A 25,130-nucleotide genomic window follows, 5' to 3' on the forward strand; every position below is an offset into this window, starting at 1 on the left:
AGATGCGAATACCGCGCGAAAGAATAGTCAGAACGGGCGCGATAATTTAATGTTTACGAGTCGTTCGTTTGATCTATTGCGAAGTGAAAATGTCGTCATCGGAAGAGGATGATCAATTAACAGACTTGGAGGCGATCCGCGATAAAATGTTAAATACACCGCGGACAGAGCGTATGCAAGTAAGCGCTTGGGAAGACGACGATGACGGAGTGGAAGCCGATCGCAATGCGAAAGGTTAGGCGTCATGATTCTACAGTGGCGTGCCATCTGCTCCTAATGACAAGTAATTAAACGAAATGTTTATTCCTCCTATAGAGCCTGACGAGAAAGAAATCCTGGCCGCAGCTGAGAATGGTAATGTAGATAAAGTTAAAAAGTTATCGGCAAAAGATCCGCGTCTCCTGGAATGCACGGATAAAGATGGCTACACTCCATTACACAGAGCGTGTTATGGCAATCACGTGGAAGTTGTGGAGGTACAGCTACTTTCTCCTCATAATTTTCTCGTCAAAGAATTTACTCTTAACTACACTGATGTTCCGTTTACAGTATCTGCTCCAAGCAGGCGCGAAGATAGATGCCAAGACCATGGACGAATGGCAACCACTGCACTCGGCGTGCTGCTGGAACAATGTTGAGTGCGCCGCGGTACTAATTGCAAATGGAGCAGACCTAAATGCCAGGAGCAAGGGCGACCAGACACCTTTGCATTTAGTGTCCGCAAGCTCTCATAATTCTCCCGCCCTGCAGCTCCTCCTCCTACATCCAGACACAAAGCCACTGCTAGTCAACTCCAGTGGAGATACGGCAGAACAGATTGCAAGGAGAACAGGAAAGTACTACCCCATGTTCGAGATCATCGAAGACTGCTTGAACGTCATTTGAGGTAAGTCGAGCAGCTGCTACTTTTCTTTTTATGATTTATGGCTGCCGTAAACATTTTTTTTATGTATACACACAAGTTGCGACATGAACGTAAGAAATTGACGAGAATAGTAGTTTATTATAAGCGTATATTCAATATACTATTATTATGTTCATACATATATTAATAACAAAAAGTGTACTTCCTGTATAGGTGCACTGTATAATTTAATACAACAGGGTATAAAAGAAATAACAAAAATCGATGTGATGAAAATTTCAGTAAAATAATACTTGAACGTGTTGCTCGGTTTCCATTTAAAAATATGCAAATGCGGTATAGAGTTATTGTTTTTAGAGTCTCAACTGAAATATATTCGAAATGACTGTGATGTTATGAGCATGCAAACTCCAAATGCTCTTCAGAATGCCTATCGATAAAATAAAAATGAATATTTAGTGACATTTATAATGAAATATTAATTTAGTCGATGTATTGAAAAGGCATTTCTACCTCGCTTATTTACATTAGAGGGATGTTAAGTTAACAAATTTTGGTGTACCGTTGCTCAAACGTTTAGATCCTTCCCATATAAGAACCGTAAAATCTTCTGTTACCGCGTAAAAATGATGCTGATCTAATGCCCATGCCATCGCGATTACTGCCCCGCAACCTTTTGTACCATTTACAATTTCTCTAACTAATCTTAAATCCCAGCTGCTCCATAGTCTGATGACCCCGTTATCCAATCCTGTCGCTATAACGTTTACGGAAACTCCTTCTGGTGCGTTGCTGTAGCAAAGGGCTGTTATCTTTTTTCTGGATAGAACGGATCCAACTGGTCTCGCGTTTATCGTAAATACTTTCAGTTCAGACTGACTGGAAGACGCGTTCTCCACCGACTTCGTGGTCTCATAAGTAACAGCAATATCTCCGAGTGTCTCGCTAATCGCCAGTAAACGAATAGGATAGCTCTCGTCGCAGGATATCGATCTCACGTACGTTAAACTGGAATCAAAAGATAATGAATTATTTCAATATAGATTTCGATGCGAATGCTCAATTCTATCTTCAGGAGCATATTCACCTGTTCAAGTCCCAGATAACGATAACGCCACTTGCATCGCCCGTAACAGCTATGCTGAATGCTCGCGACAGAGATATCGTCGTTACTCTACTCCTGTGAGCTAGAAGCACCGATGCTGGCGCTGAGCTAAAGTCGATTTTGCTTGGCGCAACGGTATACGCATGGACTGTGATTCTGCCGGATAAGTGGCCAGCCCACAGTTGCCCACAATCGGGAGCAGATCCTAAAGTAGTAATCTACAAGCATAGAAAAATTTACGTTACACAGATCCTCAAATATTGAGAAAATTCTTTGAAATTCCACTGTGCTTACTGGGTCGAGGCCTGAAGACTTAATCAATGGCCTGGGCGGCTGTTCCTTTTTACATTTCAGTCTTGTAATTCCATCTGTACCACCCCATGACACTAGAGCAGCCCCTAATACAGACGTCCCACTCAACATACTCGCACCTGAAAGCATTACGCAAAATCCCTCTATAAATATAAGTGAGCGTAGAATGTTTAGTGTTAGAGCTTAATAAAAGGTACCCTTCTCTTTCGTGTAACCAAGCAGAAGAGTGGTGTAACTAGGCAATCCAAAGACATCGCCAGTCATTAAGGGAACTAAGCGTGCTAATGGTGCTCTGTGTTTATGCTTCCAACACAAGACTGGTTCGTTTCCGGGTGCACCCACATAGTTTCCCCATTTTATGCCTATAGACGCGTAGAGTACAGCTTAGTTTTAATATTCAGAGTTGATAAGACGAGGATGGTAGTCAAAAGTTGCAACTTACCATCCACTCCCTCGATAACTTGGGGTAACGGGTTATACACCATCGCGTTCCCAACATTTTGGATTGGCAATGGATGAGCGGCTCTGAATAATTGCGCTGGTGTCTGACCATAAGTTCGCACCATCGTTTCCCACGCTCGACGCTCCAGAGGGTCGGCTATTTGCTCTACATTGAATCCATAGTAGGTCTAGAAACATAAATACATGAAATTTCGAAATAAAATCGCGGGAATGTAGTTTCCAACATACCGCCGGGTGGAATACGTTAATAGCTTCCACTGCTGGTCTTCCCGTTTGTCTAAATCCAAAGACTAGGTCGATCCAATATGGTAAAACTTCTCTGACGAGATCTGCTTCTAGGGCTGCTCTATGAGCGAGAATAAAAAGTCGCGCATCACCACCACACCACTTTGGTAATTCAACGTCTCCCACGCGATAGCCGTTTTGTCGTACGCCGAAATTAAATCCTGTTCAGAGAAAGCCTCCACTTAGATATCGACTCGTAAAGCATCCAATCCAGGTTGAAAATGGAATGGGGTATTTACCTTCAGAGTTCAGTAAAAACTCGGGCAGATAGAAAAATTCTGGAATTAATTCTTTCACGTCCGTCGTTGAATCGCAACTAGTTAATCTCCATGTAGTGGCGAGGGCATGAAACGTTCGATCGGGAATATCAAAGTTGTCATCTTTAACAATGAAAGCAGATTTAATTGAAACCAAGCCTTGGTACGTTTAGCGTAAATGAGACGTTTCATTTACCTTGGTAGCACAGGAACATACTGGTAAACGGTGGTAATCGCACTAAAAAATGAAGTACCGTTCCAGAGTTGCTGTAATGCGAGCCATAGTGAAACGGTTCTTGATTCAGTGCAATTAGGTTTAGTCCTTCCGATAAAGCTTGCTTTAAATACTAGAAAGAATAATACATACGATAATCAGGCAACGTATTCGTTAGAAAATCTCTTGATCAACTCGCTTACGTTGTAATTGTTTATGTAGTGCTGTTCATTCTTTTTATCCTGCACAGCCATGGGGCGTTTGAAGTTCCTACACAAAAATTTTACATTACAATGTTTCTACACGGTATCTTTCACACACATCTCTCTCTGTACATACCTATAGATTTTTGGATTGTTCAAATCGATCTTCTCGTTAGTGTAGTCCGCTAAAACGAAGGGGAACACGGGATACTGCATCAGGTCATTGTACGAACGACCAGCCAACTTGTTTAAGCAAGTTACGTATTCCCAATTTGTTAAAGCTCCGCTTCGCCACAGGGTGATAGCTTCGCTTAAGTCATCTCCAGGTACTCGTCTCGGCAAATTGCAGGCAGACAACTCCGTTACGAATTCATCTCGCTCCTTGGATGAATTGAATGCCAGTAAATAAGTTCTGCCAGTGATTAAGAATATCTCGATGGCTCTCTCTTGGAGCTGGTATCTCCTTCTGTGCAGCTCTCGAATATCTTCGAGACGCCAGGCTGTTCCACCCACCATAGCTAAATCCAAGCCACCTAAAGCTATATCCGTGTGCAATGGCACATCAGGATTATCAGGCACAAAATACAGGCAGGTTTCGCCGATAAGAACCTCCCCGGCTAGTTCAGCTCTGGGTGTGACTACTTTAGCTTGTGACATTTTGCGTATTCTTTCAGTGGTGTGCAGCCGTTCGATTAACGCCGTTGCGCTTGCATCTTGACGAACAGAAATGAATAAATAAGACAATGGCGCTTCGATTTCCGCTGCTTCTAGCTTATCCTGGTGCTCAGACATGAAGAACCTTCTATCGATGTTCAAATGGCACCGCTGCAATCGCGTTCTGACTCTAGCAGGGCCTTCCGTTGGGTCCAGCTCCCAACTTCCCGGGTAACTGTTGAGGAAATGCCAGGCAGCTCTTTCGTGCGTCAAACGTCGGGCCAAGTCTCTCCATTTAGCCACTGCCTGAGCCTCCATCGCCCTCGAATGTTTCAGTCTTTCCATTAATACTTTACGTTCCTGGTTCTGCTCTTCCACAACCATACGCGTTATAGTCATTGCACTCTCCGCCAGCTGCTTAGCGAGCACGTCGTATCTGTTGCCAATCCTTTGAATAGCTGGAAGATTAGTGTCGATCCATATGTCACGGTCTCTCATCAGTTCGCGCCTCAGCAACGCCAGCTCTTCGTTCCACATCCCAGGGCTAGCTTGCTCTATGCCCTTCGCCAAGTCCCATATGCTCAGGGCTTCCCTCAGCTCGGCGCAGATCCTCGCATCAGCGCTGGGCATCTCGTCTCGCCTTTGTAACAGATCCCAGAAGAATACAGTGAACTTTTGCTCCACTTGCGGATGCACCTCCAGAAGAGAAGATAATATGTCACGGGCTTTTGGTTCCTCCATGAGGGATCTAACGGCAAAGATCCTGGTGTTGTTGCTTTGATGTGGTCCCAGCAGCCACACCATTATCTTGGCTGTGTACTTCCTAAGAGCGTGTCTGTTCGACCACCCGCTGCTCCGTTGATTCCTCTTCTCTAAAGGATTGCAAAGGCCGTGCAAAAGAATCGAGAACAGTCTTTTGGTCAATTGTAATTCATTGCCGGACGGTGACTCGTCGGCGGACGTTATAAACTCAACGGCACGCGATAGAATAATGCGAAATCGATCGAGTAACTCTCCTTTGCCCGGCTCGCGCGAACTTGCGACTGTTGGCGTGTGCAAACTTGTGAAACTGGACGATCGGGATCCAGGATCGCTTTGATCGCTGGATGTTGTGAAAACTAAAACATACGAAATCGTGAAACAACTGTCCTCTTTTTAACGTCGCATAGTTAGAACAATCATTACCTGAAGTTATATGAGCCGCTGAAGCAAGATAGGACGCTGTGCTGCGTAGCCTGAAACCCGACTGACTCGAGACCTTCGCCGTCAGCACATCCAGTTCTCCATCAAAGAGCGCGATCTGCGCGTCCCTTACGGTCGACGCGCAACCTCTGTTCTTGGTGCAGTGAGACTTTTCTTTCAGTTCCATGTGATTCAGTATTAAGTGTAAGTCTAGAACGGCTTGCATTTGATGGTTGCCAGGTAGTTCCAAAAGTTTCGTAGCAACAGCCACGAGTAGCACGTGGATGTCTCGATAGAGGGATGTAGAGCTACCCTTGTGAGCTCCTCCGACTAATGCTTGAACCAGCGATTCGACCAGCCCTTGCTCCAGGAGCATCCTCAGAGCGCTGGGATTCTGAAATAGAAACTTCTTTTAACCTTGTTGTTCGTCTCACTCTCTGGATGATGCTTAATCGGTATCAGCCTACCTTTGCGATTATGTCGGTGATGAACGATACTACGGGCCTAGCTACGTTCGGTTCAGTAGCTGCTGCTTTTGCAAGCATTGCCATTAGTGGTGGCATAGCGGCAAGTGTTGGTCCTCTCAAAGCTAGATTTTCTAAGGCAACCACAAGCGGTTCACTGCCAGGGTACAAGGCTATTTGGTTCGCTAAATGCATGAAGTATCTTTGCTTTATGAACTTGTTAACCTCTTCGTCGCTAGCGCGTTGTAAATACGTTTGCACCACCTGCCAAACAGCGATTGTTGTAATACACTACTTGCAATGAAATGTCATCTTTTGGTATGGATATTATAATACCTTAATTAACGCTGTACGAACTCTGGCATCGGGATTGTTGGCTAATACAAGCAGCAGTTCAGCCCTCAAGACGTGCTTCAGCATCAAGCCAACTTGGCTGTCAGGCAACACTCTGACTGCATCCCGAAGCAGTAATAATAGCCCTTCGCAAACCAGGCCTTGGCAGGCTCTTCTTTCGTCAGTCCACGTGGATTGTTTCTCCTGATTGAGGATTGCAACGTTAAGATATATCGTTCATCCCTCCAGTAAAGAGTTATTTCATGCTTACATTGCTGAGAGGATTCGATCCATCGCTAGCTGCGATTCCAGAATCTTCTCCGGCGCTGGTATCTTGAGGAGGGCCATTCCGACGTTCTTTTCTCTTTGGCATTTTATTTTTCTGAATCTATCAGAGTAGTGAGGATTCAATATCGTTTATCGTCCGATTGTAATTCAACTGTGCTGGTACTAACCTGTGTGTTCGTCAATCCTTTGCTCAGTTTGCTGTTCTCTAGAGTTTCTATAGACTCTTCCGAAGAACTAGTAGTTACCATAGTGTTGATTTTCACGGGTTTCTTCTCTCCAAGGGATGGTAGTAGGAAATATATATTGTGAGTCGAGTGAGTGATGTAGGTTTCCGATGCCTGGTGAACGAGTACCAGATAATCGGTAATGGCCACTAGGTGAGCAAACTCTGGAGGAGCTCCCATGAGCGCTCTTATCAGCTCTACCACGGCTGTTCCCGTCGACGAATCCAGAACAGCACCTAGTTCTTCGTACAGGAAATGCTCCTACGATGACAAACAATATGCTTGCACTATATGTACATCTCAGTTCTCCTGCCATTCAATCCGCGTTAGATCGTGTTAATTTACCTTGCATATGGTTAAAATGGTGTCAACGATTCGTACTCTGTTTAATTGAGACGCGTTAAATTCGCGCTGCGAGTGCTGGTCTCTTAGCAGCAATAGCAGTGCTTGCAGTAGCAAGTTCAAGGTGTCGTATTTAGCCCACGTTCTCCACGCGGTCAGCGCGCCTTTGATCAGTTCGGGATCCGTGATGACAGCTTCGCAATTTTGCGAGACCGAATGATTGCCGCTGCCGATATCTTTTAGTAGGATCGAGTTATCGCAAGCCGCGTCTAACATCGCTTTCAGGATATGTCTACCTGCGTGGCACCGCGGTGATTCTAGCACGCGTAGGACTAACGAGGTTCCACCCTCTGACCGATACTGACTCAAAAGTTCCGAGTCATTGCGTATTAAGTGGAGAACTATCGAGAGAGCTAATGCCTGCTCCTCTTCGGTCGAGTTCAACTCGATAACCTGCAATGCGATAGATCAGCTATCATTGCGATTTGAGATCGATAAATCTTCTACGTGACCGCACTTACTCTGGCGAACAGATAGAGGAATATGGGCACACCGCCCACCAAGGTAGCAGCTGGTACCAGTCCTCTGTACTGCTGGCATTCTAACCGAGCAGACAAGATCGGGGACAGAGACAAGGGTGGTTGCTGGGAAACTTTGTGCTCTGGCGCAGAGAGAACCCTAAAACCTGGTTGACCCGGAAGTAGATTTCTTACGACGGCTAAAAATGTGTATGCACCATTTACATGCAAAGGCTAACGATTACGAGCAGCAGTATCTACCAATGAATTAGCAAACTTACCAGCAGGATTCGTGATAGCTTGAGGATACAAGTGAACGATATTGGGATTCTGCGCCTCGTAACTGAGGAGCAGATTGTCTTGCAATTCGCCTAGGTGCGAATTCGTAGCATCCATCACTGTGTCCCAATCGATTTTAGTGTCGGACACTTTGGTCTCGATCGCGTGCCTCAAGTACGTTCCTCCGTACGACTTCCTCCGGCTGGTATCAAATTTCCCTCCCTCTGCGTCGAGCATGAATATGATTAGATACGTGTTCGAAGCTGACGAGATCGAACTCGTGGATCGTCTTGCTTACCGAATCTAACTTCTCGAACACCGTCTAAGGCTCCAGATGCAATTAGCGGCGCGAAATCCGGCTTCCCGGTGTTTAAAATGCATTCAGCGAGATTAGTGTAATTAGGTCCAAGGCTTGCCAGGTACAATGCTCTCTCCTTCGTAAACACTGGACACCTGTAAATTAATCCTTAGTGATAGGCGCGCACAAGGTGCTGATCGCCCGATAATTTAAAGTTAAATAAAGTTAAACGCGCTGCGTACCTGAATACCATTAAGTTCCCAAGATACCAGGCACCGACGTTGCTTGTTCCAACTTGTCCTAACAGAACGCATGTAGTTCCAGGCTTTCTCACTAGCAGCCCGTCAAATGGTAATTGTGCGTTGATCTCCCTCCAGCCGTCTACCCAAAGGACAACCTCAACAACGGCGCTGCGTTTGTTCAGAACGGTGTCCTTGAAATTCAGCGCTAGGTGATGCCATCGGCCCGAGGGAAGCATTCCAGATATCGACGTCTCAGAGATCGTTCGGTTTATCTTGTCGCCTGGTCGCGTCAATCGTAAGATTAACTTGTCTGAAATGGCAAAGCAATAACACGTGAAATAATTGTACGATACTCAGTTGCGTAACGAGTATCGAAAAACCAAGTGTGTCTACTTAATTACCTGACCTAAGATCCAGCCACGTTTCGAGGACCAAAGACTCGAATCCAGTAGACATTAAGTGAATGATGGACGTCGGCGTGGGCGGAGATGTGGAGCCTGCTACGACTGACGTATCCGAAAACATGTAACGTCGATTTTACATACATTATAAGCATTACTCAACCTACGTTTTGCCACTAGTTCGCATCCAACCTTCCTTTACCAACCTTCTCGACTCCAATTGTCCGACAGAATGCCCCAGTCTGACAAGCTCTCATTGTCCGAGTCGATTAAAGGCGACGTGCTCATGACCGTCCCTTTGCCACTGACAGGCGATCCCCTTTCGATCCTCAGCCACATGGAAACGGAGCAACCTTGCAGCCAAACCGACCAGGCCAATTTAGGGCCAATTGGCAGGCATGCTGCGTGCACGGACCATGGGCTGCATATCCCCGCGGCGAGGTGCCTCTTTCGGAAGTTGTTCACTAGGTTCTCGACCTTCTCCAGGTTCTTGTACTCTTCTGATTGAACCTTCGGCAGTACGTTCATCTCAGCGAGCACGGGAAAGGACAAGATAAAGTTGGGTTGAGGTCGCGCGGCTAGGACTAGATGGAAAAGTGGTTCCAACAGGGATAGCAGTGGAGGCGCGTCGACTTTGAACAGAGACAGATACGTGACTAACTCTGACGGCGAAATCGATTGCGTCGCTAGTAGGGTGAACACTTCTAGAACTGCGTGTTGCAAGTCTGAAACATTTCGTTGGATAATACTGCTGTTAAACGGAGCACATACAGTAACAATATTACACGTATCGATCGAAGACTCCGCGGTCGTAAAATACCTTGGTATTGGATATCTCTGCTAGTGAAGATATCCCTGAAGCCGTTTAACATTTTCGTGATCACACCGGAGCCAGCCAGAGCAGCGCAGCTTGATGCGCTTTCTCTGCAAGTGACTGCAATTTTTCTCAAGCCGGCAGTTATGATAGACCCCCTGTCGGCGTCCAAGCCTCTGCGAAAGAAGATCATTCATAGTATTCTTCGCGCGATCACCGAGCGTTCGTGGAGCATTCAAGAACTCACTGGCCACTGAAATGAATTAACAGATCCACCGCCAACGAGCACAGCGCTGGATGAGCGTTCGCGTGGCCTCTGGGTTCAACCACCGGACCCAGAGGATTGTTTCTCTTCACGGCGTTGCTGTGAGGACTTCTCCCAGGCACTTCAACGTCCGCCTCGTAGCCATCGTCCGCAGTCACGTACTCCCCTGTACTGCTATCGTCCGCAGCGCAGTCTGGCATTGCGTCTAACGTCATCGTTGGAAACTATAACGCAACAGAGTAGCATCTTAATTAATGAAATCGTTCAACGAACATGTGCCACGAAGAAACATACTCTGGGACAGGTGTACTGTGAAACAGTTTCCTCTTGAGCCGGCTTCAGCATAGAGACTTTCAGTAGAGCCTCCACGATCACGGCGAGTCCCCGACCCAGCTTCATGCCTGCGTCCATCAGTGCTCTTCCAAGCTCCATGATCACGTCGCAGTCACCTGCGCCGCATTTGATTTCAAATATTGTAGGGATGTTTGGTGATCAGGGCAGGAGTAAACTGCACACTCGTGGAAAAGTAAAAAAGGCTAATTTATTATAAAGAATAGGTTCAGGCGATGATGCCTCTCGTTCGACGGACTCTGCAGGACTGCCTTCATCCATTCTTATCTTGCGCTCCCCGAGATTCACACTTACAACACACACACTCTTGACACGCACTCGGGTCACCCAAACTCTCCGCATGCATTCGACGAAACCATTCAAACCTCACACCCCTGACGCATTCGATACTCCACTATAAACATCCGCTCTCGATCCCAATCGCTCTGGCCCAAACATACTTTGTCAATCAGACAGTCTTCGCACTCCCACAATATTATTCACCATAAATATCTGAAGGAGAAAATAAAGCACTGCGCTAGGATGCTACTACGCTGCGAGTCTAACAAGTCCTCCGTCAGCGAACGGTTACTCGGAGGTGTTTACCGGCGACGAGTGTTCCGTGAACTGTTTTCGCGTCGGGCGAATTCGCGGAGCTTATTAGGATGATAATCCACAGCTGTGCACGATGGAGGAGGACGTAGGACAGAAACGTGTGTACTCCAAATGCTCGTGATTCATGTTCGTTATATAAAAGTACTTACACAACGGAGATGTCAGGCAGCACGTGAGCAAAGCCTCGAAGAGTGTGTGCGCTGATTTATTGGTATCTGAAACGGGGACATACATGTAAATATAAATCCAGGCAGTCTTACGTCTGGTATAATCCATAACCCGCTCATTTTTACCAACGCACCTATAATACTGCCCGTGGAGATGTGCACGGCCAATGTTTTAAACAGCTCCAGAGCTTTCCCCGACACGGCGTGCGAGGACAATTCCTGGCGAAATCTGGGGCTGCACATAGCTACCCCAGCCGCGGCCCTCCACGCAGCGCTTGCTTGGTGCAGATTTATCCTCTTGTTCGCGTCCATCTCGTCTTCACCTTCTAGAGACGTCATTGTAACATCGGGGTTATAAAATACTTGCGGGTAATACGAAATGGTATCGATCGAATTCCCCGTTTTACTGCGATTCGCTTCATTATCGTTTCTCGTGTCAGCGCCCGCTGTTCGCCCCACATTTTCATCATCCCCTTCCTCGTCCGGCGTCTGGTCTGTTATCTGTTCGACGCGCTTCTCTTCCAGACCGCTCAGCAACTCGGTCGTCTCATTTTCGAGGGAGCTGAGTAGAAACTTGAGCGCAGGTACCTCTGTGCCTCCAGGATCCGATCCCGCGGAGCTCGTCCTCCATATCTCGATGATAACGGTGATTTCCAGGAGAGCGTAAACGCTTCTCGTGAACGTGGTATCCGGAAGCAAGGCCAGTGCTTCTTCCAGCCCGTTCATTTCAGTGAACGCCTCCCATATCCGCTCATGCACGATCAAGCAGGATATCACTGAGAGGCAAGATTGGATGAGAAACTTCGCTGCCACGCTCCCATTGTCCGCACCGTAGTGCGCTTTGGCTTTGAGAAAGGTGGGATAGAAAACTTTGAGGAGCAGTTCTCGCCTGACTTGGAATCTGGATGCGGGGCCCGTCTTTAGAAGATGCGCCATCATGCAGTAGCACAGTTTCGGCTCATTGGGGTCCAACAGATCGGTGTAAATCTCTAGAAAGTCCCAAAAATTCGCGGCAGAATGGTCACAGATTTCACACGAGTCTAGTTCCGAGTAAGCACCTAGCTCTTTAAAGAGCGCGCGTTCCAAGAGCGTCACGGCTGGAGCGTAAGTGGGCGGATCGTGCCTCTTCAAGAGGGTGGCCACGCTGGACAGCAGGACCCTAGGTGGAAAACAGCAACAGGTCCCCGCCACCGTGGCCACTTTGATGAGTCTGACTTGCAACTCGCTGGAGAGACGATGGGAGTCCTCGAGTAGATTGGCGAGGATCATGAATAGAGAAGAAATGCTGCACGCGCGATTCGTAACGATGGCATCGGCAGACCGATCGCGAGAGTAAGGCGCTCCGAATCCGTTGGAGTGATGATAGGACTGAACGTCATTGCCGTTGTGCTTGCGTTTCGTTCGGTTGCTCTGTGCCCTGTGCGTAATATCGCGGCGAGCTGACTTCAACGCATTCATCAGCGCACCTATCGTATCGATGACCTTTCTGGCGCGTACGAGCGATCTCGCTGGATCGACGCTCGGCAGGTCAACAATCGCGAAGATCGTTCTGCCGATGAGCTTGCCGCCCTGGCTCTCTACGAACAGCATGAACAGCTCCAGAGAGTCGCACAGCTTATCTAACGCGGCGTCGTGTTGGTGCAGCAGAAAATGTAGGAGGAACGTCATGATCCCGTAAGTAGTGGCGAAGATAAACTCTTGCAGCAGCGAGCCTTCTTCTGGCGAAAACACGTCCACCGGCTTGCCGCTGGCGTCTTCGAGTAATCTGACGGCCATTGGTAGAATAACATTATGAATGACGGCCGTGGTCGGTTCGTTGGCCCTGAGCGCGCGTTCCATAGCGGTCAGCATCAGCCTCGCAGCCGCTGCCTTCAGCTTGGCGCATTCGACGCCAGTCAGGCCGTCGCCGTCCGTGCCGAATTGAAGGGACCATAGCGTGTCCAAGGCGAACTTCATCACCTGCACGGCCGGGGTCTGTTCAGCTGGAGTGTCGTAGTCTCGTAGCTCCTGGAGCAGCTGTATTATCAGCAGACTGGTCTCGAAGTTGCTGATCCTGGCGTCCAGCACGTTCTTGATCCTCTCGTCCATGTAGTCCCGCGGCGTCTTCTTAGCGGGCCGGACGGGCAGCTCGTAGAGCGCCGCTTGCCATTTCTGTTCCTCGTCGCTTCTGACGACAGAGGTGAAGTACTCGAAATCCATAGGGTTCAGGCGGATCTTGAGGGTGAGCGATCGCGCCCGATCCACGCCGTCCGTCAGCAATTCGGACTCGCTGCTCGCGGTTTCCGGCGTGTCGCGGCGCGCTTCGAACATACCGAGCGATCTTTGCTTATTGTGGACCGGCACCTTGGCGCCGATACTGTGTCGACAGCTCGCCCTTCTGCGCGACGATACATTGCCCTCGTAGCTAGCGCTGTTTCGGCCGGACTTTGTCGGCTTGCGTCTCGCGTGCGGCACGATCTCTACCGTGTCGACGGTGTCGTCGTTGCAGTGGAACTTTACATAAGTATTTCGCGGGGATTCTCGACCGGCCGCGGGATCAGCTTTGCTCGCCCCTTCCTGAAGGGCGACCGGATAGAGCGCCACCAGAAGAGCTACCAGCTCGCGCGCACAGGAGAGCCCTCGAACGCCCAGCAGCTGGAGAACGGCCAGGCAACGCCAGCCGCGATCCTGCGCCAGATACTTCTTCAGGCCGATCAGATGGTCACCGTCGCTCCTCTTCGCGCAGAGCTCGTGGACATCCGAGAGTAGCTCGCAGGCTATAAGGGTAGACACGCCACCGCCGCCGACTGAACTGAAATGGGTATTTCCATACTACGTCTTTTATATCCTTATCTAATCCATCGGCCGAGGTGCCGTTATCGCGGCGCGCCGTATTATCGCCCCGATACAGCTATTGTCCGAGCGTAACCGTCCGGTATGCGAACTTATTTTCAGTGGAAGACGCGATATCTTCGAGGGAAGTTTTATACTGTGCACTTCAATAGAACTCCGGGTGGCGAAAGTCGATCGCCCGCCGGATAGTGGTATAGATACACGTGATCCACAAACATACAGACTAATCAAATAGTCCGAGGTACGATATCATTTATTCCTTTATTGCTAAAGTACACGCGTAACTTCGCGCAGGTCTGTGCAAGTGTGTAAAAGTGACGGCGCACGGAGTGCAAGGGAAAAGCTAACTGACAGACTTAAAAATCGCATCGGCATGGAAACCGCAAACGCGAGATCGTGTTGTAGCTCTGCGGTGGCTGATCGCTGTGACGTAGGAAACAAGCACGTCGGTCGGCGCGCTTTTTATTTCTACTTTCCCTGCGTAGAACACTCCAAGCCTGTAACCGAACCGCGTTACGGGGTGTCGTCTTTAACGTGGAATTTATCGAATAAAAAAAGAATTAATAGAGGAGATATCGATCGATGCCGGACGGACGCGTTCTCGCGCGATCTATGCGCGATCGAGTGCCACGCCGCGACCTTACCAAAACGATAGGGCATCTTTCACGTCCCTGCCATCCTTCACTTGGGCCAGAAGCTCCGCGAGGAATATGTCGAGCCAGGAGGATTTCTGGAACAAAAACGCGCACGGCGGCTCGTACCACGGTTCACTGAATCCCAATTAGGTAATCGAATTAAAGATCATCGAGAGTTCGGCTCACGGCTGGACGACCGGCAGCAAATAAGTAATTACCATAAATTTAATAAATATAAATAATTTAACGGCTCTTTTTCAAAGTCTGCTTTTACACGCGCGATTCGATACGGTAACGAGAAAAACAACTCGTTACGACAGAGATACGCGGTGCCCGACGAGGAAATAGTAGATACAGAGTACTAAACTTGATAATAAAAAAGAAGAACAAAGATATTACTTTCTTTCATTTTCGTAATGCACGATTGTCGCGCGTGTCGCCGAATGCGCAATAAAATAATCGCCCGGATAGAATTGGCTATCGGGGGGGAAAAAAAAAACAACTGTCGAGACACCGCGAACGCGGAGCCGTACAGTTTTATGCCCCCGTCTACATTTTCAACCCTTTCCAAGCATAGCGAAGAGAATTTCGAGCGACGACGCGCCTCGTATCGTGTTTGTTCGACGCGCAAATGCGTGATTCACGATGGAAACAGCCGCAAACATCTTGTCGATCGTAGATTGTGGGAGCTTTGTGTCAAGTTTGACAGATGACAATTTCGTTCGTCTACGGTGGGGCCGCATGCACGCGGCGATAACGCTTCACGAAATTAGAAGCCTCGCGGCCCGGTGACATAATTATTGTGGAAGATTTTACATCGGTTCCAGATAACGTTTCGCACCTCGAGCGCGAGCGTCCGCGAGTTTGCCCCGGTTGCTTCGATAAGTACGTGCGAAGACATCGATAGTGTTTACGTTACGCGAGGCAGAAAGATCGTGTATTATTTCTCTACTCGCGGCAAAGTATCGGCAAGCGAGCGATCCGTGACTTCTAAGTCATCCGACCAGATTCTAAACTGGTGTTTAACCGTGGAGGGACGAGTGATTGACGGTGGTTACGAAATCTTGGCCGGAGGGACGCGGTAAAAGGCGCGTTAAGCAGTAATGCGTTTGAAGGAAAATTATCGTCACTGCAGTCCTCCGCGATTAGGTGGTATTAATAAGGCTGCGGAGAGAAAGGGCAAGCGTCAAGGTAAAAGCATCGTCGGTTGGAACTGCGTCTATCTAATAAGGATCTTCTCCTTTGTTCCTCCTTGAAAGCGAACGATGGAAAAAGCTCGTGACAAAATCGTAGCGGATCAAAGCCAACTAATTGTAACGTGAACCGTGCGAAAGTGAAGCAGAAAAGGCACGGGTGGCGCGGGGGTACCTCGTAACTCTGCGGCTCGGCATGAATGAAATGGTCCCACAAAATCTGCAGCTTGTTAGTCGATGCCAAAGACATTCCTAGACGTTCCTCGTACTCCTTTTCGTCGTCTTCCTCCCTGTCCTCGGTCCTCAGCCGCGTGTCCTCCTCATAGCTCATAAGCTCGTCGAAACTGAACCACGGGCAGGGGGTGTCCTCGGGGGGCCTTCGAGGATCACTCTTAGAGCACGTAACCCGATCACCTGAAAGATCGAGACGACCTTATACGACGTTCGTCCGCTGCAGAATCGCCCCGTCTAACGCGTCCCCGCAATTCTCGTTACTGGTCGCGAGTACCGAGTATCCTCTCGCCGGCTCGCCGCGGCTTCTCGGCAGCCTCGCGTTTATACCGTAACACGTCGCGCACGGCACCCGATCTCTGTGTACGCGTTTACGTCGATCAACTACAGCTTACATAACATCCCCACGAGTCCACGGCAGACCTGTTCCCAGCCTTCCGCGGGAAGCCTGAAAGCTTCTCGAGCCACCAACAGCACGGCCCCAGGGGAGAGAGCAGTAACCCTGGATTCATAGGCTCCTGAACCCGACCGCCGCCACTACCATCGCGGCCGCCAACACCACTGGAACGTGGTGACACAATTCCTTGGCAGTCGTCGTCAGCGGAACAGTGCCAGAAGACCCGGGTCTATCAACACAGGCTTGTCACTTGTTATCAGCCGACTTGCTCTTGTGTCACACGACGATGCCTCCTCTATATCGCTCGGAGTGTCTTTCACGATTCTTTCTTAAACCTCGTCCAACATCCCCGAACCGATTCACGAGGTTCGCCACTGTCTCTCGATTCCCGTACCGAACTACCGACCGATGCGACGGTAACGGCACCGTCAATCACCCCCTTCGATAGTAGTACACTTAGCGTAACCCCGTTCTCCGAAAACGCTACGGGGGAAAAAAAAGGACGCTTCACGCACGGACGACCATCACTGAGAGTGAGAGATCACGACCTCCACGACTGGCTATCGTTCCAGTCGAGCTACAATGATTTACGAGCTCTTACTATTACAATTTTTTTACTACGGCGAGATGCGGCTGGTCATTGATCCTCCCGGTCTTCGCAACTTTGTATCCGAACCGACGATATCGCAGCGAGAACAGACACAGGGAAACTCTCGTTGGGAGGGTGTAATAATCATTGCCCCGGAACGAAGCCGCGCGACGCTCGACTCTGGCTCGCCATATTTCACCCGATAAATCCGATCCGTCCTTCGCAACAACTGCGCTTCTTATATCCGGCTCTATCTCCCGACGATTTCGAGTGCTTTCTCGCTTGGCGAACCGATAATACTGCTTGCAAACAATCGACCCGAAAGACCGCTCCGACTTTCCCACTGTTAAGCTGCAAGTCGAATTCACCCGGCGGAGCGCGCGCAGAGATACGATCGGAAGCGCTGAGTCGCGACTACAAGGCTACTTTGCCGGTCGATCTCGTTGACTCCCCGCATCGGGATCCGCGTACTAACTGTCCACCGCACGGCACGACGCCTAAGGAAGGGGGAGGCTGAAGTGGCGAGCCCCCCGTGGGTCAAAGGGGCGTCCAATCGGCTTCTTTCTTCGATGAAAACTTATGATTCACGCGCCAACGTCTCCTACCCCCGACGGCCCGACAGACCTGGGGGGTACACGAATCCTATGAAAGGTAAACGCGCTCGGCAAACAGGATAATGTTCCCCTTCCCTCTCAGGCCCCATTGTTGAACAGAACGGCGCATCCCTGGGGTCGGGAGGGGGTGGACTTTCAGGTATGCCATTAGTCAGTCACGTAGTCCATCGTAGGTAGATCACGTAGTCTCAAACGTTGAACCCGCTGACTCGCTACGCAACATTATTTCCCTGTTAAACGTAACAACTGTAAGTACCGCCACACGGATATTGTATAATTTAGGGTTAATTCAGGCAAACGATACGGCGTCGTTGCGATCTCGCAGCGGTGCATATATGTATTTGGAATTCCCTCGTCCGAATTGACTCCAATACCGATTTCACGGCATTTCATAATGAGGAGAAACGGCGGAACGTTACGAAATTTTACGCCGCTATCGCAACGAGAGTATGTATACATACATATATGCACCGCGCACGGGGTGTCTGAGCAATAAACGATGCAACTCCACCGGGTCCGATTACGCCAGGAGGAATACAGAATTTCGCGCGGGTCTTTGGTTACCAGGAATTTGAATTCGAAAGCGCGCGGGGTGCGCGCGCAGTTAATCGAAATTCGATTCGACCATCGATCCTGGTAGATATGATTCAGACGCGGAAAGTCATCCGTTAGTTGCGAGCGTAGATCCGGTTTTTATGAGTCTTCTGGAGTAATGCAGCGTATTTTGGGGCACCGTGTGTGCGTAAGTGCATGGAGATCTGTGCCGCAAGCGACAATAAGTTATTTGTATCCTGCTTCCTCCCCACTCGGCACGGCCCGCAGCTCCGCCGCTGCCTAGCAAACAATGATAACCGCGTGAACACGTGCAAACAATTGGAAACATTCAGTTTCAGCAGAGAGCGGCCGTGGGGCGGTAATTGTCGATCAATCTTTCGCTGGTATAGTCCGTTCATTATTGTGCTACGTGATTATCTTAATGGCGCTCTGCCCCACCGTTCTTTAATTAGCCTCGCCACGACAGTGCGCGATAATGGTGTTCATCCGCGTCTGCATCCATGTGCCTCGCGAAAAACCAATCGATATTTGTCTCGCGCCGCGTCAATGAAAGAAAGAAGTAGACTGTAACGTGATATTAAAAACGGCCGATAAAAAAAGATCGCGCAAGAATGTGATACGTGTCCTGTCTTTCTCGAGTGATCAAGAAACTCTCGATCCCGTGGGTGTATCGTCCCACGATCGAGAATCGAAATCACAGATTTCCAAGGCATTGGCGGACTTGGTTGTTGATGGTAATGTACTATAATTTTCCTTTGCGTGCCACCGTACTCTCGATCTCTCCGGTTATACGGACGCATCGAATTTTGGCGCAGATAGGTCGCGCTACGTTGCAGCTTAAGAGTTCTCGGAAAGCGGCGAGGATCGTCGTCGATAAGATTGTATAAACATCTTGCACGGCGCGAGAGACGACGGTCCCCAAAGATCCGCGCCGAGAACCAGAGATCGGCGAGCTCCAGCTACCGCTGATGAAGGGGGAAACACCTACAGGAGCGGTGGTAACTGTGCGTGACCGACGAAGGCACAGTTCATGCACACATAACCACCGCTCCTGTAGGTGCTTCCCCCTCCATCAGCGGTAGCTGGAGCCCGCCGATCCCTGCCGAGAACCCACACGGCAGTCGATGCGAGTCGAACATTGAGAGCGGTACGGACAACTCAACCGCCAACGTCAACCGTCTTAATAAAGACAACGACTAACAGAAATACCTTGAGTGATTCACTTTCCCGTTACCCACACCAGGTATACGAATATCCCCTTAACCTGTTACTCTATTGTTCGACTCGTTCGGGTACGCGGATAATGCATACGCGTTGTCATTAAGCGATTACCTTTACATTTCATAATCCATGTATTATTGAATTTCTGACCTTAAGTATCTCGCTCTATCGTGATGAATCAACAAATTCGATAGAGATTCAATTGCACTTGCGCCCACTTAATTATTTCACTTCTCCTTCGAACGTTTTTAACAGCTACATTTTTCATAATTCAAACGAGAGTGTTGTATACCGCGTGAGAAACAGTAAACTTAGATAACCGTCGACCTTCGATCTCCTTGTTACGCACAGCTGATGATTAAGATACTCGGACGTTTTTTTTTTGTTTCTATGTGAAAAAAATTCTTTTTCCCCGCTTAAGTCGATCGTATTTCCAACTAGCGTCACAATTCTCGCCGCGAGTGCCGCGTTTATGATTTCCTGCGCAATGTGATTATGGCAAATGTCACATGGGAGAATGACGAGCAAGTCGGACAAAATGGCAATGCCTTTTAGAGAGTCACGGGCGGCTGTTTACAGGCGAAGTATTCGTTACCTGGGACGTGTCTTCTGCATGGAATTCGGTACGATAATTCAACGATTCGTCACGATCTTTCGACTATTGGAATAACCGACATCAACATCATTGTTTTGTACTGTTGGAGGCACATGTGTACAGTGCAGTGATCCCGATTGGACACTGGATACAAATACTGTTGTTCTCGCCCATGGACCTAAAGGACAGTGCATAAAGTAAGCCGACTTGTGGACACAGGGTATGAAACACCGAGGGGAGCATCAGAGGAATGTATTTTCAGTCATCTTTGTATGATCAACTAGTGCTGTCCTCTATGCTATTTCGCGATGAATTTTAAAACTACATGCTTGAATTATACACATTTAAATATAATCTGCCTATTAGAGACCAAGTTTGTCTCTACAATATAATATAATACTTAAACTCGTTTGTAGAGTGCACCACCGTTTGACCATACCAACATGGCTGAAAGTCATTTAGAGATTGATTCCCCTTCCGTCTCGCGACTCAACCCCTCACAACTTGTGTACCGTCCTTAAGGTTCATGATTCCCCTCAAAAAATTTTGCGCCATATTCAAAGTACTGTCAAACACTTATGTCATGAATTTTCTTTTGGATAGCAACGGTACGTAACCCGCGAAAAGGGTATAAAAATCTGGAGATATTTCGTTTACCATAGAATTTCGTTTCCAAAACGGAGCGCTCTGTTATTTATTGGCGTGTCGTCTTGGAAATTTCGGTAGAAAAGGGAGTATTGATTTCTATCGAAACAATGGTCCATTGTTGAAGGAAAACATTCTTCTGGATATTGATCAAAGATCCGGGATTCTATAATTGTCAATGTAATTATTACTAACTAGTTCAAATGGTGCTGTCACCTGCTTTAACGCGCGACATTTTTCACAGTTGTTAGACCGAAATTTTGCAATAGCAGAAACAACGACGTCCCGTGAAAACGTACCTAACCCCCACGAACCTTGGTGTTGTTCTCTCCTCAATTCTCCATGAAAGTGTAAACACGTATCCTTCGATATAGAATTATATGAAAGAGGATGACCGTGTGGGACAGGCTCCGAAACCCTTGTGGTTGGAGGGCTGGTGCTAAACAAATCTCGGTCGACGCGATGATACCGATCTTCGCGGTTCCAACGCTGGCGGTGATCGCCGCGCAAACGGTCCTATGTACTGTCATTATATTCGTCGCGACGCCGTTATTAGTGTACTACCTGCACCACAATTTCCTGAGGTTTCTGCTGCGCACCAAATTCTTTTTAATGTGGACGATCATGAGCGTGGTGATGCTGATGCTGATCTTTGAAATAAGTGTCGTACCTTTATTAGAGATCCTACCGGAAGAGAACTTAGTGTTTATAATATGCGTCATCGGGGGTATACTGTGCGGATACAAGAGTAGATTGAACGCAGACTCTGCTACTCAGGAAGGCACCTTCGCTCAAGGTTTAGAACTCGGCGAGGGAAGCGGAGAGCTTTGCATTACGTGTAGGAGAAGAGCCCCGCCAAAAGCGCATCACTGTCGAATGTGTCAAACGTGCATTCTCAATAGGGAGTATCATTGTAAATGGTACAGTCTTCTTGGTTTACGCAGAGCATGATTCTTGGCTTACGGAATGACGCACGGACGCATTTAGGATGTACGTTTTATATTTTAGGTTGGATTGTTGCATAGGTTCGAGTAACTTAAGATGGTATCTGGGATGTTTGTTCTTCTCGGCCATAGCTTTCATTTATGGCTCCAATCTAACAATGACTAGCGTTTGCCATCCGTTCATACTCATTGGCACTGTCCTATTACCAGATGATTGCAGCGATGTGTATCATCAGCTAGAGTATGTACCATTTAAGAGATATTTTATGTTATATAGCGGTAATTAGTAGCGGGCATACGATCTGTTGAAATGAATGGTAATCGAGGATGCGAAATTATAGTCCGGGGGAGGGGGACACGACAATTCGCTTTATTAAGGGTCTGAGAACTAAACTGGAAAGATACCAATGATCTACAATGCAAACTTTAATTATCACGAGATGCTGATAATTGTCGAGACTTGTGTTAACGTCGTAAATATTGTAATATCTGTTATTTGCTTGCTGAGGAATATAAAAGTTGAACAGATAACGTGTCACGCAACTGTTTGCTTCAAATACCCGATCGATATATAATAATGTACATATTGTTCCAGCATTGCCCTGTGCTTCATCTCGGCACTCTACAGCTTGCTCGTTGGTCTAGTGGTACTTTTTTATTTAATATACCATCTTTGGTTAATTTACCTTGGCACAACATCGAACGAGCGACGCCTTCTCCAAGCTGGAAACCAGTATGACCACGGGGTACTGAAACTCGTATCTCGATTATTTTGCTGCAAAACTTAGATATTAAATGTAGACTAGATTATAAAATTTACTTTGTACGGAAGATGATACTTTGCACTGTGCAAAGGATATTAAAAAGCTTGAAACAATGAGGCCAAAACATCGGGCACAGTGGTATGTGAATCAGAATGTACACATTAATATTAGTTAAAACGCACCTTTCACTATTATTAATATATACTTTAATGCCAACTATTGTTCTTCTTTTTTTTTTACAATACCAAGATACTGAACACTAGTAAGCTATCGCTCGTAATATTGAACTTAATAACGACATATCACGATACGAATGCGCTGATATCAGTTTGAAGTTTTACTTACTTTTATTTTACTGTTGCGTGCACATCGTTTCTATATTTATTGTAACTGTGATAAAGTGGCCATTGTATGATTAACGTAATAAATTGTATTAATCAATTATGTACAGTACATCTAAGGTCTAAGCATAAAGAATATTAGATGTGATAAATGTTTAAATTTCTTTTTATACAAAATAATATAAAATTAATTCTAGTCTTCGTTTTACACAGTAAACTTAGAAGTATTATTATGATACAGTCTTTGTACTTTAATTTCAATATTGTAACTTAGCTTTAATCCTCTAATGCTACACCTCTTTGTTTAGGATCGAAATCAGGGATCACTTTCTGCACCAATTGCCTCAATTCGTCCTTTCTTTTCTCACTTTCTTTGATGTCTGCAGCTATTGCGAGGTACTTCTTCCACATACACAAGTATCTCACTTTTAATTTACTTTCGTAATGACTACTAGCTAGTTCCTCTTTCTTTTCGCGTTCTGCTCTGAATTCAGAGGTTCTTACTTGCCACGACTTAAAGTACCGATCTAAGAGCTTCATATCGTTGAAATCTATGGCGACTTGATATTTCAAATTAACTTCTTTGGTCACTTGCTTCCACTTCTCAAATACCCTTACCGCTATCTTTCTATTATAAAACCATTCGACAATCTCGATCTTAATTCTACATTGACTGTCGGTCTCTCTTTTCCACGCTGTAAACACTTTCCTCATCACGTTTCCTCTATAATGATTTTCCGCTTGCTTGACATTGCTCTTTTTCTGTTCAACGAGGGCTATGAACGGCTCCATTACATAACGCCGTAGCAGATATCGCCGATAAAATTCATCCGCTATGCTGTTCAATTGTCTAAATCTCTCTATTTCACGTAATCGATTCTGTTCCTGCTCTCTTCGTAGTCTTCTCGCCTCTGCTGCAGCCTATTAATAAATAAAGAAATTCATCGGAACATTTCTTTAAAGGAGGGTCTGTATCGCGCGTAGACAAATAAGAAAGTGCATTGCTAAAGCGATAACGGAGCTTGCGAGGTGAAATTAATGCCTATGACACTTGCTATGACATTAATATACTTTGACCTCCTACATTATCTGACCTCTTGTTGTAATCTCCTCTTCGTCTGTTCCTCTTCTATTCTAGCAGCCTCTTCCTTCTTCTTCTGTTCCTCCAGTTTTTTCCTGCGCGATTCTTCGGCTAATTTTATTCTCTTCTGTCTGGCCTCTGCTCGAGCTTCCATCCTCAACAGAAACTTCGGTGGATCTGGAGCTCGTTGAGGTACCGTCAGGCTTTCATCCCTTTTAGAAGAGTACACGTTATAAACATCCATACCCGTATAAATGGTTAATTGCCTCGAAGGTCTATGTTACCTGTAGCCAGTTTGCTTCATCAATTGAATCAAAGTTCGCCTGGTCTTCTGCCCGCAGTAGGTGAGCGTTTCTTTGGCCATGTCCACAGTTTCTTTGGTCGCCCTAGATATCTCTTTTTGCGCCTGTTTTAATTTTAATTCCTCGATGATCCTATTCTGCTCTGCCAATTTGGCTCTCTGCTTCTCTATTATCTGCTTCTGAGCATTTAATCGGCATTGCGATGGCGATTCGACAATAACAGGCTTAGAATAAACACTTTTCCTCCTCATCTCTGCGCTGCTGGACTCTTTCACCACCAATCTACCATCTCTGCTCTTTGGTTTCTGACTTCTCATCAACTCTCTCTGGCGTTCTGTAATAGCGCTTATAAACATCTCGATCCTCCGCTCCTCAGAGATACCCCGCTCTTCCTTTTGCTCCTCTTCGTCTTTCCTCGCATTTTTCGTGCTCGTCCTCCAAACATCCAAGTACTTCTTCATTATCTTCGAAGCCACGTTCCGTTGAATCCTCGTTTTGATATCGCGAAGCCGCCGTTCTTCCTCAGCATTTCGCTTCAGAGTATCGAAGCACTTTCTTAAAACACGCACACGTTGCGCTTCTATCTCGGAGCTTGGCTTATCCTTGATCGTTACTTTTATACTCCCAGTGCACGGTATTTCGCATTCCGTTTCCTTCGGCTCTTTCTCGCCCTCCTCTGTCAAGGGAGGGTCATCAACTTCCGCTTTCGTACTCTTACAAACAGTCTGCGTACTTCGTCCACAGCTCCCACCGCTCCTCTCCGTTTTAGGGTCGACAATTATCTGTAAAAAGTTGCGTATATACTAAATTATAGCAATCACAATTAAATGAAAGTTACGCGGACCTTGTTTCTGATCCTTCTGGAGGTCCCCCAAAAGTCCTCGTCATCCGACGGCGCAAAGTTCCTTCGTTTGCACATATAGGGTTCCGAGAATTTCGGTCGGGATTTCTTCAGTTCCATTTCGAATTTCTTCAACTCTCGTTCCAGAAATCGCTGCTGTTTTTTCATATATATCTCCCTGGTTTCATCGCGCGTTAATAGTCTGCAAAAGAGAGCTTAGCTACCAGTGCC

At 47.2% G+C, this 25,130-nt stretch overlaps 4 protein-coding genes across 16 annotated transcripts in view; 2 read left to right on the forward strand and 2 right to left on the reverse strand.

Moving 5' to 3' along the window:
* Gabpi (zinc finger DHHC-type palmitoyltransferase GABPI) lies at positions 1 to 22,775 on the forward strand. Of its 5 annotated transcripts, none has more exons than XM_076817343.1 (4): positions 1 to 234; positions 316 to 476; positions 550 to 886; positions 1,079 to 1,327. In XM_076817343.1, exons 1-3 carry the CDS (start codon positions 90 to 92, stop codon positions 883 to 885), a joined length of 642 nt encoding a protein of 213 aa, XP_076673458.1. In that variant the 5' UTR covers positions 1 to 89; the 3' UTR covers position 886; positions 1,079 to 1,327. The 5 variants fall into 5 exon arrangements, with proteins under 5 accessions (XP_076673458.1, XP_076673457.1, XP_076673456.1 ...); XM_076817342.1 differs by lacking the exon at positions 1,079 to 1,327 and adding an exon at positions 22,166 to 22,306 and having other exon boundaries at positions 2 to 234; XM_076817341.1 differs by lacking the exon at positions 1,079 to 1,327 and adding an exon at positions 8,604 to 8,744 and having other exon boundaries at positions 2 to 234.
* Positions 996 to 20,167, reverse strand: Mv (lysosomal-trafficking regulator mauve). 9 transcript variants are annotated; one of them, XM_076817175.1, is made up of 31 exons: positions 19,982 to 20,167; positions 15,955 to 16,193; positions 14,596 to 14,681; positions 11,254 to 13,910; positions 11,102 to 11,167; positions 10,302 to 10,456; positions 9,990 to 10,231; positions 9,749 to 9,918; positions 9,135 to 9,653; positions 8,929 to 9,033; positions 8,528 to 8,837; positions 8,286 to 8,440; positions 7,990 to 8,211; positions 7,712 to 7,908; positions 7,194 to 7,643; positions 6,792 to 7,109; positions 6,608 to 6,724; positions 6,340 to 6,540; positions 6,007 to 6,267; positions 5,543 to 5,945; positions 3,840 to 5,475; positions 3,704 to 3,770; positions 3,483 to 3,633; positions 3,269 to 3,409; positions 2,973 to 3,190; positions 2,725 to 2,911; positions 2,480 to 2,644; positions 2,265 to 2,401; positions 1,953 to 2,188; positions 1,428 to 1,873; positions 996 to 1,295 (listed from the first exon to the last, which is right to left on the reverse strand). In XM_076817175.1, the coding sequence occupies exons 2-31, from the start codon at positions 16,108 to 16,110 to the stop codon at positions 1,219 to 1,221; spliced, it is 10,251 nt and encodes a 3,416-aa protein (XP_076673290.1). In that variant the 5' UTR covers positions 16,111 to 16,193; positions 19,982 to 20,167; the 3' UTR covers positions 996 to 1,218. The 9 variants fall into 9 exon arrangements, with proteins under 9 accessions (XP_076673290.1, XP_076673286.1, XP_076673285.1 ...); XM_076817171.1 differs by lacking the exon at positions 19,982 to 20,167 and adding an exon at positions 19,498 to 19,525 and having other exon boundaries at positions 7,712 to 7,875; XM_076817170.1 differs by lacking the exon at positions 19,982 to 20,167 and adding an exon at positions 19,498 to 19,525 and having other exon boundaries at positions 5,543 to 5,933.
* The window catches only part of LOC143371725 (PR domain zinc finger protein 10), a 13,278-nt gene continuing 6,216 nt past the window's right edge, over positions 18,069 to 25,130 (forward strand). The window contains exon 1 of the mRNA XM_076817227.1: positions 18,069 to 18,899. The gene's annotated coding sequence lies outside the window, so the exon portion shown is untranslated. The remainder of the gene's footprint in view (positions 18,900 to 25,130) is intronic.
* Positions 22,381 to 25,130, reverse strand: part of LOC143371733 (uncharacterized) — a 3,384-nt gene continuing 634 nt past the window's right edge. Inside the window, exons 2-5 of the mRNA XM_076817250.1 lie at positions 24,903 to 25,101; positions 24,041 to 24,840; positions 23,770 to 23,968; positions 22,381 to 23,596 (exon numbers count right to left, since the gene is read on the reverse strand). Coding sequence (XP_076673365.1) covers positions 22,952 to 23,596; positions 23,770 to 23,968; positions 24,041 to 24,840; positions 24,903 to 25,101 — 1,843 coding nt within the window. The 3' untranslated portion in view covers positions 22,381 to 22,951. The remainder of the gene's footprint in view (positions 23,597 to 23,769; positions 23,969 to 24,040; positions 24,841 to 24,902; positions 25,102 to 25,130) is intronic.

Source organism: Andrena cerasifolii, chromosome 7 (assembly GCF_050908995.1).
Source record: "Andrena cerasifolii isolate SP2316 chromosome 7, iyAndCera1_principal, whole genome shotgun sequence".
NCBI lineage: Eukaryota > Metazoa > Arthropoda > Insecta > Hymenoptera > Andrenidae > Andrena > Andrena cerasifolii.